The sequence below is a fragment of the Diplotaxodon limnothrissa genome, linkage group LG1 (assembly GCF_057381915.1).
Source record: "Diplotaxodon limnothrissa isolate DT_005_m linkage group LG1, D_limnothrissa_male_GT1.1, whole genome shotgun sequence".
Lineage (NCBI taxonomy): Eukaryota > Metazoa > Chordata > Actinopteri > Cichliformes > Cichlidae > Diplotaxodon > Diplotaxodon limnothrissa.
Genome location: NC_140596.1, coordinates 35489506 through 35507214, shown reverse-complemented (window position 1 = coordinate 35507214; position 17709 = coordinate 35489506). Strand labels below are relative to the sequence as shown.

General features: G+C 41.6%; 1 protein-coding gene across 1 annotated transcript in view; it reads left to right on the top strand.

Annotated features, from left to right (window-relative positions):
• The window catches only part of nav2a (neuron navigator 2a), an 83583-nt gene that overhangs the window by 21416 nt on the left and 44458 nt on the right, over positions 1 to 17709 (top strand). The window contains exons 7-11 of the mRNA XM_085350036.1: positions 1808 to 1941; positions 9495 to 10719; positions 12711 to 12820; positions 12917 to 13025; positions 13708 to 14130. Of these exons, the coding sequence (XP_085206162.1) occupies positions 1808 to 1941; positions 9495 to 10719; positions 12711 to 12820; positions 12917 to 13025; positions 13708 to 14130 (2001 nt within the window). The remainder of the gene's footprint in view (positions 1 to 1807; positions 1942 to 9494; positions 10720 to 12710; positions 12821 to 12916; positions 13026 to 13707; positions 14131 to 17709) is intronic.

The window sequence follows — 17709 nt, the reverse complement described above, 5'->3', positions numbered from 1 at the left end:
GTTAAGATACTGAGTTAACAGCAAAACATGGTGCTTTTGAACATAATGAGTGTGAAAGAATCTAAGTGAAGAGAAGAATTGCTGTACAATTTAGTGTAAACAGACTGTTTTTTTAAGGGTTTTCTTTTGGTAAGTTGGTTGTATCCAAGTAATGATGTGCTGTTAGCACTAGTACTTCATTTTGAGAAATATTTAAGTACTTTTCTTTGTCTGCATTGCACTTTTAAGAGTGTAGAAAGAGAAAGATTTGCGGAGTAGATTTATTCTGGAATTTCTTTTCACACTATAGCCCATATTAAAATTAAAATTTAAGAAAAAAGTGTTGCTCGTTTTTTGTTTTTTTTAATGTAACCACTAGATTGAATTACTTCCTGACAGACTCAGTCCAGTGGGGGAAGGTAGTAGACTTGCTGGCCCTGCTATAATTGAAATGATTTTAGACTACTCTAGCCTAAATAATGTGGTTAAAGCTATTACCTTGCAACAGCTGGATAAATAGTGGTCACTCAAAGTGAATGGCAAGACGGAAATGAGAGTTTCTATAATGCACACGAGAGCTGAGTGAGACTGCTGTAATCTGCTTATCAAGTATCCGCCTCAGTCCCAAGATGGTGATGATGTCGCCAATGGTCAATTAGCATTTCATTAGCAGCTGTGTGCCACAGCCTGTTAGATTCCAACTCGCCTTATAGATTGGCTTGCAAAATGAAATCAAGGTGTCATAACTTCCACCAAAGCTTGTCTACAGTCTAATCCATGTGGGGAAAATAAGGAGGAGCACGTGTAATCTGAGCTCATAGTTCTCCCAGGACCTGCTCTCAGTCTGACTGTCCACTCTGCTGCAAGCTTATCTGTCTCCATTAGCCTGGTGTAGGTGTACCCTGGGGGTGGGTCGCCACAACGCTGCAAGAAAAGCAAACAAAAGCTAAGTTTAAAACTAAAGCTGCAATTTTAAATAGAAAACTACACATGTCAGGAACAAGTGAACCTTGAACCTTGAACAAGTTTGGAAAAATGCCTTGTTAGAAAGGAGCCTAAAATAGTGTGAAGCATTTAGAAAGACATGAAGAGGAGGGCAGTCCTATTGTGGTTAGTGTAGCAATGAGGTTGAGGTATATTTGACCTTCTGGAAAGCAAACAGAGACCACTTCCCCCAGGAAATCAATACAGTAGGTCAACAAGTTCATATTACAAATTAACTGTGGATGTTGAGGTCCTCTACAGCCTATTGAGGGTGGTACATCAGCTTCAGTGCACATCATCACAGAGGCACGGTATAGAAAACAAAGCACGCTAGTGCAGATTTCTTTTTAAAGCTCATCCTTTGTGGCAAATTGCACTCCCCTAAACAGTGAAGCATGTTTGTGTAGCACTTTCCTTTTTTAAACTATTAACTATACTTAATTTAGTTTTGAAACTATATTAATTTTATCACTAGTTTCAAAACAAACAGAAGATGTATGCTACTAGGATATTTTGGTATTTGCAGAATGTGGTTTTCTCTTTCAGAAATGTGATTTGTTCTACAACTGCCACTTACCCTTCTAATGTGTTTGGTTAAATCACATAAAATGCTTGGTCTAATAAATCTAATTATGTTATACCCTCCCATCTTAGTTTACAGTCTGTTGTGCTTGTGTTATAGGCTTGCAGTGACCTAATGTGTCTCTGTAATGTGTGGGGGAAAATAAAACTGCTTTAGATTCATAAACTCGTGTTTGTCATAAAGCAGCTAACTTTTTTGGCCTGTTTATTCCCTCTTTTTTCTCCCTTGCTTTCTTCCTTTTTTCTTCTATCTATTCATCAGACTTCCTGGCCCCACAACAAGGGTGTCCACTGCTGGCAGTGACATCCCACCGAGAGGGTCGGTCAGTGCTGCTGGGAACAGACGGAGCCAGGGCTTCAGTGACAAAACCAAAGCCAACTCACACCTGAACAAAGGTAAGCCAGAGATACAGATACAAATGGGTGCACACTGACATCTTCAGGTTGAATCTTGGATGTTGGCAAATCCCGTTAGCATGTCATCATGACATGTGTGCAAGTTTAGAGGAAGAGAAAGTAAAATTAGAGGACAGGCAGTAGCCTTGCAGCTGTAAAAAGTCTTAATGCTGTGTTTAGGATGATTTTATGGTGAATCCTTTGGGTGCTTTTTTGTTTTTGTGGGGAAAATGCAAGTTAGCTGTGCTGCTTTGAGGCTAATAGAGGATTAAAAACCATGCCAGTAATGCTTGGCCCTCAGCACGCAGTGCAGCACAGAAACAACTGTGTCTTTTAAAGAGAAGAGCAACAAAGAACTGATGAGCATAAAATCCAGAATCACATAATGACTACATGCTCACCACCTTTGGAATCATTCTGAACATTAATGTTGCATTTTTAAAGGAGGTGGAGGTTGTTCTCAGTTTGCTTGAATCTCAGGCTGACCTGTGCAGTGTCTTTAAGGAAACGTGTCTTTGAAACTCTGTCCCATTACTCTTAATGTGTGGTTTCATGTAATATGAGTTAAATGTCATTGTGACCTCCATTTGCACAGACTGTATTCATCCTCACAAATGGAAAGGTCACTCAAAGTGTGGACCATTTAGAGCACTGCTCTCTACCTTTTTCCAACCTGCACAACTCAAGTGCAACAGCACAGTGAACCCTTTAGGACTTGCAAGAGGTGTTCGCCTCAGCACAAGAAGGTCCTGGCTTTGAATGGACCAGTCAGCTGGGTGGTGTGGAGGTTACATGTTCCCTGTGACTGTGTGGGTTCTGTGTGGGTTCTCTGGATTCCTCCCACAGTCGCAGACGCTGTGAATGTAACAGTGTGAATAGTTGTCTGTCTCTTTGTGATGGCCCTGCGATAGACTGGCGACCCAGTCAGGGTGTGCCTCGGCTTTTGTCCTATCACAGTTGGGCTCTGGCACCTAACCCCCCCCCTCAAACAGCTGCAGCACTGAGCTAAAAAGAGTTGCCTGAAGGGATGGATCCAAGTATTATTTTAGAGAAATAAAGTTCTGAATGAGAACGTTGGCAAACAAAGTTCAGTTGCTCTTCGTAAATCATTGTGCCTTTTCTTATTTAGGAACATCAGGACCAGCTCATCATCACTTTATGTCAACTTCAATTTTTTCAGTGTGTTTTTGGTTTTTGTTTGTTTGTTTTTTTTTTTAACTTTTTTTTTTTTTTTTTTTTTTTTTTACAAAATCATAACACATGTGAGGTGCATGTTTGCTACACGATAACATCCAAAAATGTGTTTTTCGGGACACATTTAATGTATGAAGGTCTGAAGAACAGTGCAGGTATTCTAGGCAAAACAGTGTCATGTGTCCTCCACTCATGAGGCCTACGCTCTTGCCTAATCCAGATGGAGTGTTTCCACTAGTGGGACGCCATTTGATGGGGACTATCTTCTTTTGTCTGCTTTATGTGAGAAAGAGAAACAGTGGACAATGCCCCAATCAGATCCTCTCAGCATTGCATGGAGTGCTACTGTGAAGAATATGGATGGACATGAAGATCTCTGGACACCTGGAATACCTCCTCCCACCTGATTCCTTTAAGATTAAGCGGTTATGTTGAACACTGTAATTCAAACAAGGTGGGAAAGTACAAGCAGTGTGGGAGTTTAGTAGATCCAAGAACAAAGCTGTTCACTGTGATAATTTTCCTTTGGAGTCAGAACTGTATTCACACCATATTCTTCCACGGTGCTCTGACCCAGTTTAACCGCTCTACACTGTTCTGAAGCTTACAAACTCTGGGTGTTTGGCAGTACGTTTGGTTAGACCAGTGTGGAAATAGTTTCTGTCACCACTCAATGGGCCAGAGCTTTATATAGACTTTGTTAGTGTTCACAGTCTAAACTCATTACCCTGCATTAGACAGAGAATTCTGACTGCCCAGAGAAAGACAGGGCAGAAGAGTAAGGGGAGAAAAAAAAGTGTGTGTGTGAGAGAGAGAGAGGGAGCTGGAGAGGGACTGTTGTCTGTTTAAACAGTCACAAATTAACTGGGACCAACGCTGTGAGAAGCACTGTGGGGCATTTATTCTGATGCTCGGCTCCATTCGAGATGAGTGAGTTTATTAGTGTAGACTGCAGGGAGATTTGTCGGTTTGTGTGAGTGTAAAATCACCATGATTTGGAAAAAAAACCCAACAGAATTTTGGGGAAATGTCCTTAAATTTGTTGATTAAATACACTTCATAACATGAAATCCTATTAGTGCTCAGAGTGAGATTTCCAGTAGACACATTTGTCAATGACTTTATTGGAAGTATTTCCAAATAGTTGGATTTGGTGGAAAGAGTGTCATTTTTTTAGGCATCTTCAAAGGGACTTGAGCACCAACTGCAATTCTGCTAGAAGGCACAATCCAGCTAATGAAAAAGCACGTGAAGATTAGATTTTATAAAAATCATCAGATACAGGGAGGTCAGGATGATCGGGGGGAGCTACGTTAGCACACAGCATTGACTTGAAAGTAACTGCAAGATGTGTGAAGTAGCTGTGATAATTTGCATGAAAACAATTGGCTCTTAATGCTCAGCTGGTATCCTGACAGCTGATATATGAAGCTCTGAGTCTGAAGCATAGATGCGTCGGCTGATGCCAGATATAAGCTATTTGCAGCATACTCTGGGTGAAATAAATGTGCACTGAAACCAGAAAAAGCACGAGCTTGCATGCCTTTCTAGGTTTGTGTGTTTGGGGCAGCAGGCCATATGATTGTCAGCAGGTAGCATGAGAAATACTGGTCAACCCCCTTCCAGGTTCCTCTTGGCCTGTTGTTGCTAAGCCCCTCCTCCTGCTGGAGGACCCACCACACTCCTCCTCCCCTCCTACCCACTCTAGATCTGTGGCCATGGTTTAGAACTCTTCCCTGATCTCTCATCCATCTCTTCCTCTCCTCTACTTCTTTCTCTGATGTCCTGGATGTCTGCAGCACCAGTGAGGTTTGTCATCTTTCACTTGTCGATTACATCTAATAGGCTAGAGTTACAGAGGAAGAATTTGAGTTTTGCATTGAATCTTTGATTGTTGCTGCCTAAAATGTATTTCTTTTCAATAGCGCAGAAAGCAAAGGGTTTTCCTACTGTTTAATAAGCCAATTTCTTGCTCCTTTAATGTGAAATTGATGTAGATTACCCTTCTTCTTCTTACCAATTGGTCATTGAACTAAAAGCTGCTAGTAAGTATACTACACATGAAGTTATTTGTGCTTATTGTAAGACGTTGCTCCTCGAGGTTCAGATAGTTACAGAAACACCTGCAGCTTCTTTTCAGAGGCCAGATCTGGTCTGTGTCAAAGGCTCTGATGCCAAAATAGAATAATGTTACTGGATGGCTGTACAATAAGTAAACACAAGTGCCTTAATATAAGGTGACAGTGTCTGGGTGTTCGCCGAGTGACACATAGCAGAGAGACAGAAAGAGTGTGGGACACCTATGGTTGTGTGTTTCTGTATGTGTGTGTTTCTGTTGCCCATGTGTCTCTTGGATTGTGTGTTGTATATGTGGCTGGTGCCTCTGCTGAATGAATAGCCTGCTGATGAGCTGTAGCATCACTGTTTGAGTGTATTCATGTGGAGAAACTTTAAAAAGTTTCAGTCACCACACAAAAGCCAGCTGTCGCTCTCACTTTTTTGAGCACAATGACTGAGGAGCAAGAGAGAGCAGGCTTCTCAAATGTGAACACGATGAGCAGCCAAACACCTTCAGCCTCAAACTGTGCCAGATTTTTACATATTAAATGTCTCTGAAGGTGTCAGTGCATTGAATAAATCTAACCAGTCAGGGAGAACTGACACCGCAGGTTTGGTTCAGCACAAAGATGGTTTTACTCTGGCTACATGTGAGGGTAACTTGTGCATAAGTGTGACATTTTCAGGTCAGCAATATGGTTGTTGACCGATTGAGAGCTTAATGTCTTGTTATCAGGGCAACCGCAAGGAGCAAGGAGGGTTTGTGATGTCTAAACATTGTTAGCTGATGTACACTTTTATACATTTTGTGCATGAAATCTATCTTACATCCATGCGGACTGTGCATTGTCATAGGCTCAGTGATTTCACTGTTTATAGATGCTTAGCAGAACACAGCTAGATCAGGTGGCTCAAGTGCTTGCTCCTAGGGGCCTGCCTGGGGCTCATCTGATTGTTGGGGCTTCTCTGGATTATTGTAGGGTCTTTACTAGGTCAGGGCAATATGGCCAAAAATATTTATCACGATATATATTTGAAAATTTCCGATAACAATGTAACTGACAATATAATTGACGCGAGACAAAACACTTTACAACTCCACAACTTTATTAGTGCAAAAAACCCCATCAATGTATTTTCACTTAAACAAGCAGCTGTTTTTTATGTGCATTAAAGTTATATAAAATTTTTACAGTGCAAATGCAAATTATACATACACAATGTAGCACAGTACGTATCACGCCGTGAGACTCCTGACTACGGTAGCCGTAATGCTCCGACAATCCATCAAGCGGTGTGGCTTTCGTACTTTAGCAAAGTCGTACTAAAAGATTTTTTGACAGATTTTTGAGTGCCGTGTACCACATAAAATCAGTTCGGTAATAATGGTAATAAAAACGGCCTGCTTGCTTGCTCTACCAAAAAATGTGCTTTGGTGTGTATCTGATGGACGAAAGCCAAACCAGTTCCACACCACTGAAGTTGCACCATTTTGACAAACCAATTCTAGTTAATCTGTTTCATACAACGATCCGCTTTCGCCCTTCTCATTCTCTGTCGCCGCCATGCTTTTTCCGCCAAGTGTGTATGAAAACAAAGGTACTGCGCATGCATTTTAAATCATGCTTTTTATTTGTTTTTGTTTTTTAATGTCTCTGTAAAGCACTTTGAATCACCTTGCTGTGGAATTTTGCTATATAAATAAACTTGCCTTGCCTTACAATATAACGCACCTTGAGGCAGGTAAATTGAATTCTAATATATACACACACAGACATGAGTGTGGCACTCCATGAAATAAAAACTGAATTTGAAAATTACCATTTCAGCTCATTCCCGAAATTATTTGATGTAATCAAGATGCTGACACAGAAACAGACTTGTAGAGACCGAGGCAGATTTTTTTGGCAGACAGGAAGTAGGAGGGTGGTCTGTGATCCTTGTCCCTTTGGGCTGTGCTCTTCTGTCATTTTCTGCTTTTTATTTTAACCACCAATGCTTGCAGTAATTAAGCAGTTAAGCCATGAGTACTCAAATTCTTTCAACATGTTTCCTCAAGTAGTCAGCTCAGCCAGAACAGTAAAGGAACGGCAATGAGAAGATTTAATTCCTGGACTTGGCCGGAGGCTACACAGGGGTCATAGGGTCAGTGGCCCACGTTAAAACAATTATGTGATTATTTTTGAGGTGAAACTGCTTCCTCAAGTGCAAAAACTCCACTGCTACATGAGAACAACATAATTTGCACGTCTGCCTGTTAATTTATCATGATTGGTTCAGATTTGGACCAATTGAAAGTGATGCATACAGAACACAAAAGTCATCAGCGTTCGCTTACACATGAAGCTGACATTTGCAGACATTTCTAGATTAATGGAAAGCTGTGTAGGTGTGACAGAGGATGAGGTCTTTACACCCTCTTGTGGTCACTTCATTAAGTATACAAGTGGCAGTTTTGATTTTTATTCATACTCTTTATTCTTTCACTAGTATTTATTTTGCGTGTGACTGATTTAGGTTTTTAATTTCAACAGCCTTTCCAGGAATTGGGTCCCAAGCTTCTTTTAAGTTGAGATTGTGTTGCAACAGTGTCTAAGTTCATCACGCTAGTGTCACGTCTGACCCAACCCGTTGAAGATTCACCCCTGACAACCTAACTGGAGCGTGTAAGCCCCGGTCACTGGGTCCAATCTTGTCAGTGATCAGCTGACCCGTTGTCCAGAGCCTTTCCTTTCTTTTTTTTTCTTTTTTTTTTTTCCCAACAAAAATCCGAACTGACCCCATTCTTGGACAGTACCGACCCTCCTGCTGGCCGATATCAAAGCCCCACTCATCTCAAACCTGCAGTGTCAATCCCCTTCATTCTCTTTGCAGTCCCTGTAATCATAGCAGGTCCCCCTCTCATTCAGCCGCTACCAATTGGAAGCCAGCTATTAGCAACCTGACCCACTTTGCTGATTGCTAACTACTAGCACATCTAATTGGGCCCTAATCACTTCCTAATGGCTGCATTGTTTCAGGCTGCTCTCACTAAATGCTAAATAGGGGTAGAAAGAAGAAGCAGTGAGTGGCCGCCTATTTGCATTTAGGGCATGAAAGGTGCTATAAAATGAAATCATCACACAGGACTAGTGTTTAATAAATTCTGACATAATGAGACCATAAGAATAACTTATGTAGTAAGTGAGTTAACATACCTGTGTGAATTGATCAGAATACCAAGTTATCTGTATTGATTTTCATGTGTAATTCTTCCTCTGAATAGAAAAAAAATGTACTGGCATGCATTTGGAGTTTGAAATGTGTTTTCTCTTGTCTCGTCTAATGAAAAACACTTGTAATAAAAAGTAAACTCAGGAGGTTTTAGGGGTTTGTAGATGAAGAAGGACAACAGAGCAGCTGCACTATCTTTGAATTAATGTGTCACTTTTTGTGTTTGTGTCTAAGAAGTAAGCGGAGTGTGTTACAGCTAAAGTGCGATGATTCATTGCACCCAGTGCTCCCTGCACTGGCCCTCTCTCTCCCTCTCTCGCTGGCCGTTGGTGTTTGAATATTCAAATGTTGCTGGTCTGAGCTCCATGCTGTTAGTAGCCCTGCTGTGCGTACACACTGAGATCTTGAGCAGCACTCAGAATACTTGGGGGGTTTTTTTGTTTATTTTTATATGGGCAGTGACTACCTTTTCAGCTCTTGCGTTGCTTCTCCAGCTCTTGGTAAGTTTGCTTGTTGAGAGTCACGTGCTGCAGATTTTCTCAGACAACTCCTTAATGAATGATGAATCTGTAGCAGGAACATGTTTGTAAAAAAAGTACTTTCTGTTCTGTTCATTTCTAATTCAAACCATATTTTTTCGTCTTGTTTCTCAGTTTAATATACAGGGGAGTGGTGTAACTAGACAGTGTTTTCTTTGTTAAGCAGAGGGACCGTGACCAAAATAAGTCCATATAAGTCCATGCCTTATAAGTGCAGCAGCACTGCTTCTTGACTAGGCCTTCTTGGCGAGACTTAAAAGCACTTGAGTATGGCCCTCATTGTTTTTATAAACAGTTTGTGATGGGCTCCTCTCGTTGTTAGTGCTAAGGGGTTTTTAACAGTTTTGGTGGTTAGTCCAGAGAAAAGTAATGGCATGTTTGGTTATATCAACACAGGCCACCTTCAGGGCTTATAAGGTAACTCTGTGTGGGGTCAAAGAAGCTTCTGTTTTTCCTTGTGTCCTTCAGATTCTTCGTCTGCCTGAATTTAGTATCTAAGCTTTAACTCCCTTCTTTATTGTTTAATAAATTGTCTCTTTTCTGGTACAGATTCCTCAGAGGGCCTGACCTCACAACCTTTGGTGATGACTGAGCTTGCTCCATCATCTGCAGTGTCTGTCAGCTCCTCCACCAGCATCCCTGCCACTACCTCTACCCTGATTCCTCCCTTGTCCTCATCCTCCTCTTCCACAGCTATTCCCCAGCCCAACAGCAAGCCCTGGAGGGGCAAGTCAGCAAGCTCCAAGCACACCTCTTCTAATTCCTCCGCCTCGACGAGCCCCCCCTCATCTGCCATGCAGTCTGTCAAGCAGGAGAAGGACACTTCCTGTAAGACTGCTCTGACAAATGAAGCTCCTCCTAAGGTAGTAACTCAAAAGTCAATGCTGGAGAAGCTTAAACTCTTCAACAGTAAAGGAGGCTCCAAGTCGTCCTCCATCTCTTCCTCCAATGGGGTAGGGCCCCAGACTGATAATGCTGCACCAACCAGGCAGCTTGGAGCGGGGCAGGTGGAGAGAGCTGAGACAGGCTCCAACACCGACCCCTTAGAGGAGAATGATGGCAATGTTCGGCCGGGACTCAACGGAACCAGCAATGGGAATTCTTGTGGAGCGGCTCCCTCTTCGGGAACTACGGTTTCTACCACCGCAAGCAGCCCCAAAATAGCTCTGAGGGGCATTGCCCAGCGAACTTTCAGCAGAGCTTTGACTACCAAGAAAGGCTCAGTCAAAGGACCTGAAAAAGATAAGGAAAAGGGGAAGGAGAAAGGGAAGGAGGTAGCGAAGCGCACCTCCGTCCCTGATAAAACAGAGCTGAGGGGAGATGAGCACAAGGAAGAAGTAGTACCTGTTGCTCTGGATGCTGACACAAATAAAAGAACCTCTAAAATTGCCAGTTTCATTCCCAAGGGAGGTAAATTGGCCAAAAAAGAGAGTTCCACCCCTGCACAAAGCGGAATACCAAAGCCAGGAGGCAAACCCACAGGAGCTGGTGGTAAAGCTTCTTCAGTGAAGGAAGCAGGGGAGAGGCCTCGGAGCATGCGGTTAGGAGGGGGTCTCGCCATGCACCGTGGCCCCCTGGACAGAGACAGGGACAGCAGGCACTCCAGCTCTACCTCCAGCCTGGCCTCCACAGAAGGAAAGACCAGCACCGCCCCTGTGGCAGGTGGTGGCACTACCCAGAGCACAGCCAGCAACACGGTCAGCGTGCAGCTACCTCAGACGCAACAGCACCATAGCCACCCCAACACAGCCACTGTTGCACCTTTCATGTACAGGTAAGATTGCACTTTCTTGGAGTATCTTGTCTAAAGTATGTGGTAGTGAATCTCAGTTTCACCTGCCTATATCACCTACATGCAATAATGAAAGCAAGTAATGATAATTTATAGTCAAACACTATATATAAAAAAATATCTCTCTCTCTCTCTCTCTCTCTCTCTCTCTCATATATATATATATATATATATATATATATATATATATATATATATATATTAAAATAAATAAGTGTGTGTGTATATATATGTTACACTGTTAGAAAAGTAAAAAGAAACAAAATGAAGTTAGGCCTTATAAAACAATAGTATTAAAACACTGCTCATACAGTATGTTGCATATTCATTCTGTTGTATATGTGATCATATATGTGAACTTATTCCACATGTTTGAATGAATATGAATCGGTGTATAACCTGGCTCTATGTTTCCAGGGCTGTGTAAGATTATAAAAAAATGGAGTGTAGCCTGCAAGCTAGTTCAGACAGGCAGCTTGAGTTGCATTGCGTCATACACTCTAACATGCCTCACTTTGATTACATCGTGTACCAGATACGCCTTCACAATTTGGCGATCCATTTAAGCTGCAAACTTTCCAATCTTCCCCCCCGACAGAAAGTGCTGTCCTGTATTACACATGCTGTTTGAACCTCTCCACCACTCTAGCATCCACATGTAGGTTCTCAGAGTGATGTTTACTTAGCCCTGCTCAGTTTTATGTGTAACATATTTGCAGGGGGGCTTGAAACCAAACTCTTAACTGGACAGCGTGTGTGTACTATGTCCTGCCTGCCATCCCTTCACCCCAATTGGTCGTGGCAGATGGAAACCCCTCCCGGAGCCTGGTTCTCCTGGAGGTTTCTTTCTGTTAAAAGGGAGATGTCCTTCTCACTGTTAACAAATGCTAGTTCACAGGCGGTCATCTGATTGTTGGGGGTTTTTTTTGTATTATCGTAGGGCCCTTACTTTATTCAGGCAATTCTCGTTGTGATTTGGTGCTATATAAATAAAATTGGATTGTTGTTTTTTTTTTTTCACCAAATACAAAGTTTTTCAAAGTTTTCTTTGAATATTTGTCCATCTCTAAATTGTTAAACAGTAATCTTTAATATGTTCAGGTTCTCATATTTTGCCTGCCTGTTTGTACACGTGCATCTGGGCAAATATGTGTAGATGTTGTGCGCCCCTGACCTCTGTCCTGGTCGCAGTGTGATAAGGAAGGAGGTCCCTCATGCGCTCAATAAGTCTTTTCTAACAACCACTCATTAACTTCCTGATGTTTCCTGTGCTGCTGCCCTTTCTCCCTGTGTACATTCTGACCCATAGTTAACAACCCCACCGCCAAAAAAATGCCTCCATTATCAGCACTTTGAAACTTCCTCTTTTGCTGTCAGGTACCATTACAAGCAGGATTATACCGCCTCCACCTGTCAGAAAGATTATGTTTGAAAGTAAATTAGAAGGATTAAAAACATACGATCAATGCTGATGACCATTAACTTAAAACAAAGCACACTGGTAGAAATTAGTTCAAGGAAAAGATATGGAAATAAGCTAAAGTTTAACCCTGTATTAGGTTGGTTAGTCAGAAGGTCGAGTTTCCATGCTGCCATTCTCTGTACAACAGTGTGAGTCTGAAGCAGTCAGTGGTTTTCATTGTCTGGTACACAGAGCGAGTAGTCAACAAGGACAAAGTCTGGAATCGGGCAAAGACCGCAGGCTGAATATGAGCGAAGCTTTCGAATGTCATCATTTCAAAACACTACCAGTGGTTCAGCTGTATCGATTTATCCTTCAAAGGCAAACTTTTCTGGTGTGTGGGGATTAGCAGGCATTCATTTTGGACTACAGTCACAAGACTTGAAACACAGCAGATTTAAATCTTAATCGGGTTTATCCCTCTTTCGTGACAATTTGCTCAATATTAGGTTCCCACTAAGTGCACAATAATTCAGAATCGATTTGATCTGTTGCACAATTAATTTTCCAGATCCCAAACAGACAGCGAGGGAACAGTGACTACTGAGACCGATTCAGGAGGCAGAGGTGGAGACATTTCCTTCACCAAGACCAGCCAGACATCCATCGAGGACCTTTCAGGTCGGCGATCAATGGAAATATGTAATCTTTCTGGTTCAGCATAGAGAAAATATGTTCTTAAAATTTTTTTTTGTTTTTTTTTATTGTGCTGGTCAGGTGAAGACCCAGAGACCAGGCGGTTGCGTACTGTCAAAAACATAGCTGACCTGCGGCAAAACTTAGAGGAGACCATGTCAAGCCTCCGAGGAACTCAGGTCTCACACAGGTACAGTGATTGGCACTGCGCTCTGGCTCATCCCACATAGTGTTTTTCTTGATATTGAGCAATTCATTTTTCACTGAGCTTGTTAGGAAAACAGTGCTTGGAGGGAAGTTTATATGTGAACAAACACTTACTATCTGAACAGCAACTGAAACAATGCTGTTATGGTTGAGTGGTAAATCATCTAAATCACACTCATTTTTTTGGTGGATTTGAATCAGTCTTGTGGTCAGTAGACTGTGTCTGTCTGTGTTTAACAGGTATTACCTCCTTTTTTTCTTATAGCAGTCTTATCCTTCTTTTTAGGGATCTTTTACTTTGATCGTTGGGCATGTCTTTGATGCTTCTGGCTTAGCTCTAATCACGTTCCCTCCTACAGAGTTGTGACCTGTGCTCTGGTGTTATGTGTCAGTGCTGACCCAACTGTCTACATAGTTTATACTCTGCTCTAAGGTCAATAAATCTGTTGTTCATAAATGAAATTGTGCAATTTGATGCTTTTTTTTTTTCTCCAGTGCTTCTCTCTGTTCCATATTTCCAGATCCTAGGAAAAGAATTCTTGACATTTGGTGTAGTGATTGGCCACTTGCTTACTGCTTCAAAAGGCACATTTTTGAATGAAATGTTATCAGAAAACATTAATGTGTGCTCTCAACTTGTCTTGCCTTCATTGTATTCCGCTCAGCACCTTGGAAACCACCTTTGACAGCAGCATTACCACAGATATCAGCGGCGGTGGCGGCACAGGCAGTGGCAGCAGCAATAGCGGAGGCAGTCGAAGCATCCTCAGCCTTACATCTTCCCGCCCCTCACTATCCTCGTGGCGACTGGGCCAGTCTAGCCCTCGTCTTCAGGCGGGTGATGCCCCCTCTATGGGGAATGGTTACGGTGGCCGTGTGGTTGGTGGCCAGGGAGGACGCTACCTTTACCCCGGGAACCTGCGGCGACAGCTGGCTGGCAGGGGAGGAGCCCTGTGCAGCGTGGACCTGGGAGACAGAGCCGGGGAAGACGTCGACCTTGATGGAATCCCAATGGAAGTCACGGGATACATGAGCGATGGAGATGTGCTGAGCAAGAATGCTGTGCGCACTGATGATGTGACCAGTGGGTAAGTGAGTCTTTTTTAATCAGACACATGTGTTATCAATACAGAAACTTTTTGCCAATAAATCCATTACTGGCAAAAAGTAGTATAGTATAGATACTCTTGGTTAACAAGAGTATCTAGGGAACTTTCACTGGTTCTAACATCTTCACCGGGAGGATTTTCAGCATTTCTCTGTTCTGTCATTGTCCATGCATCATCTTTTGTTTCTGTATTGTTGTTGGATTAAACAGGAAAAACGTGAAAACCTGTTGGAAAGATTTTGCAGCATTTACTAATACTGCATTACAGTTCACAAAAAGTTGAGTTACAGTGAATCTGGGTAAGCGCAGTATTTATGTGACAAAAACATATTTGCAATATTTCCCAACCCCAAAAGATTACTGGTAAATATTCTAATAACTCTGATGTGCTCAAACATAAAAAAACATATGAAAATGGATGCCATGCTTATATAATATGACTTTTATGGCTGAGATGTGACAGTTTGGTCTCTCAACAATGAGAAACTTGTCTTTAATGTAGGCTTACCACAGGAGGGCAGTAGTGTTTCTTGACTGTATATGTGCAACCCAGCTGACAGATGGTCTCTATAGCACAAGTATCATTTATTCTGTACAGTGAAAATCCCACAAGTTTGCAGTCTTTCAGTGTTTCGATGCTGTTGTCCTGATAACCTGGTTATTTTTCTCTTTGAAAGCCAGTGACCATGTTGTAGCAGGCCCCTTGCATACCTTGGCTGGCACACAATTTAAAGTACTGTTGTCATCATTATTATCAGATGAAGCCATAAAAGGCACCAAATCATCTTCAGATGGAATAGAAAGTTGGAAAACAAGAGATCAGGGTATTTGTTCAAATTCTGTGTAATGTTAATATGAATGAGATTTCATAAAAGCAGTGAAGGTGATTTAAAAAAACAAAACAAACAAAAAAAAACATGCCTCTTAAAAGCTGTGTGGAAATTACTTCATCTAGCCTGCATAGATCTGGATCACCATAGTCACCAGCCCCGAGGCACCTTTAGAAAGCCAGAGAGCAAAGTACTGTTGAACTACTTGATATATCTGAATCTGTGACTAAGCAAACCAAGCCAGGCCACAGCCACACCTGGACAGACGAGTGACGTGTACATGTGAGCCGAGACATTATCTTATTCAAAACACTTTATATCGGTAAGAACTATGAATAAGACAAAAATCATATGCCACGTTTATATTTATAATTAATAAATTATACTTTTTTTGGACAAACTGATTCATCAGTTTAGTCTTTAAACAAAGGAAATCAACATCATCCTCACGTTTTAGAAGCTGGTGCTTTTTTATTTAGACTGGTAAATGATCATATATCCATCATTTCAAAAACCTTTTTGTCATTTGCAAGCTAGATTGGATCAAACAGATTATGTAGAGAGTAAATTGAGCTGGATTTGATGTTTAAATGGTGCCTTTTTGTCTGTGTGAAAAACATGCTTGTGGTGTGTATTTGGTCTCAGCTGTCTGATCTCTATGGATGATGTGACGGATGGCTGGCAAAATGAGCTTTTATTCAAATGGGAACATGCTGACTAGACTAGATTATATTCTTTGTGTTGGGGCGAAGGGGGTGGGGGGGATTGCTGTGTGTGTGTGTGTGTGTGTGTGTGTGTGTGTGTGTGTGTGTGTGTGTGTGTGTGTGTGTGTGTAAGAAAGGAACTGTGTAGGTACAGCCATGTGGGTGTGTGGGCAGTCTTCCTCTGGGTTAACCATTATTCTCGACATCATCAGGCTATTTAACGATTAGCTCCATTCCAAGCATGTTAGCGTCCACAAAATAACAGGTTCTTCTGCACAAAAGTGGTATGTTTACCCAGAGAGGAGGAGCTGGCTTTTGGATTAGACCAGTAAACTCTCACACCTCAAGTCTTTGTTACCTCTTAAATGTTAATTAAATCTGAAATCACACGAATTACAAAAGGTGCTTTTTTCCCTCTCTTATCTGTATGGCACGCAGACTCTTGGGGTTGATATTTCTCTGAGCTCCTGGCTTCCAACACAATGTCATTAAGGCTTATGGAATTTAATTTGTGGCCTTCATGGTGAAAATATTATTTGTCCCTGTAAGAGTGAACAATCCACAAAGATCTCTCTGTAAAGTTGCCCCTAATTAATTCTATAAAGTGAGATGTTCATAGCTATGAACAACTCTGATACAATTTCTACTTCTGCAACCAAAACAGTTAGAAACATTACTTGAACTAATTCTTTAACGCCTGTAACAATATTTAGTAGCATAAAATAGCTGTTAAATAGCAATATATAATAATTTATAACATGTTTTAATTTTCTCTTGCGCTTTTAATTAAAACATTTGTAGTGTTGGGGGAGTATGAACCAGTATAATATTCTGCAGCTGCTCTTTAGAGCTGTCCACGTCTCACATGCAGGCCAGTTAGTTTTTGGGACACCAATAACATTCCTGCTTTGAAAGGGATACCTTCACTGAACACGTGTCCCTGCTAATGAACACAAAACACATGAAGTGAGCCAGAGCAGGTGAGCTAATGCTAATCTGGACATTTGCTAAGTAAGCACAGTGAAAGTCACCTTGAATTTATTATATCAATAAGTCCCCACAAACATACAAATATTTGGGTCAGCCCCTAATTCTGCTAGAAGTCTCTGCCGGTTAAAAGGGAGTTCTTCCTTCCCACTGTTGCCAAAGGCTCTCTTGGTGGTAAATAGCCATAACAGTAAAACAATTTATAGCCAAATATAAAAAATAATTATTTAAAAGACATCAACCTCCACATTATATTTACTGGGTCCAGTAACTGTATTTGTCTTTTTATCTGTTTTCAAAGCCTCAGGTATTTTTTTTTCTTGCTGTTTTACATTTTATGGAAAAAATATTGCGATAATGTTGGGAGGTAAGTCAACAATGAAAACAAGTTGCAGCTCTAGAAATGTCTAAGGAATCTACATTCTTGATTGCTTAGAAACGTCTTGAGACATAACAGGTAATTTATTTAGCATACACTCAATCCTAGTAGACAGGCAGTGTGACTGACGGCACCACTTTTACTATTTACAGTGGGGGGTTTTTATCAGTCACCAATCACCCCCACCCCCTTCTCTTTTTTTCCCTTTTGCTATCTCTGCTCATGGAAATGTGGGGATCTGTCTCCTTGGCTCAGGGCTATGTGGCTGATATACCACTCCCCCCACTCCAATTCTTCCCTCCTCTCCCTCCTCCAACCTTTACAGACAGACCCAACCTCCATTCAGGAGAGAAAAACATGTGGAGCAGGGGAGCGAGACTGCATATCAACACTGAGTTTTCACAGAGCAGGACACACTACCAAACAGTCAGGCTGCACCTTAGTATATACATGGAGAGTTGCTGGGTGCTTTGCATTTATCTCTGATATCACCAAACAGGTTTTCACCTGGTGATATCACAGCAGATCTCACACACGCACAGGACCAGACTTAGTAACAGCAGACAGAAGAAGCCAGACAGTAAAAGACAGTTGACATTTCTTTGGAGATTTTCATCATCAAAGATCAACACACACCTGGACTTGTTTATTTTTCTTCA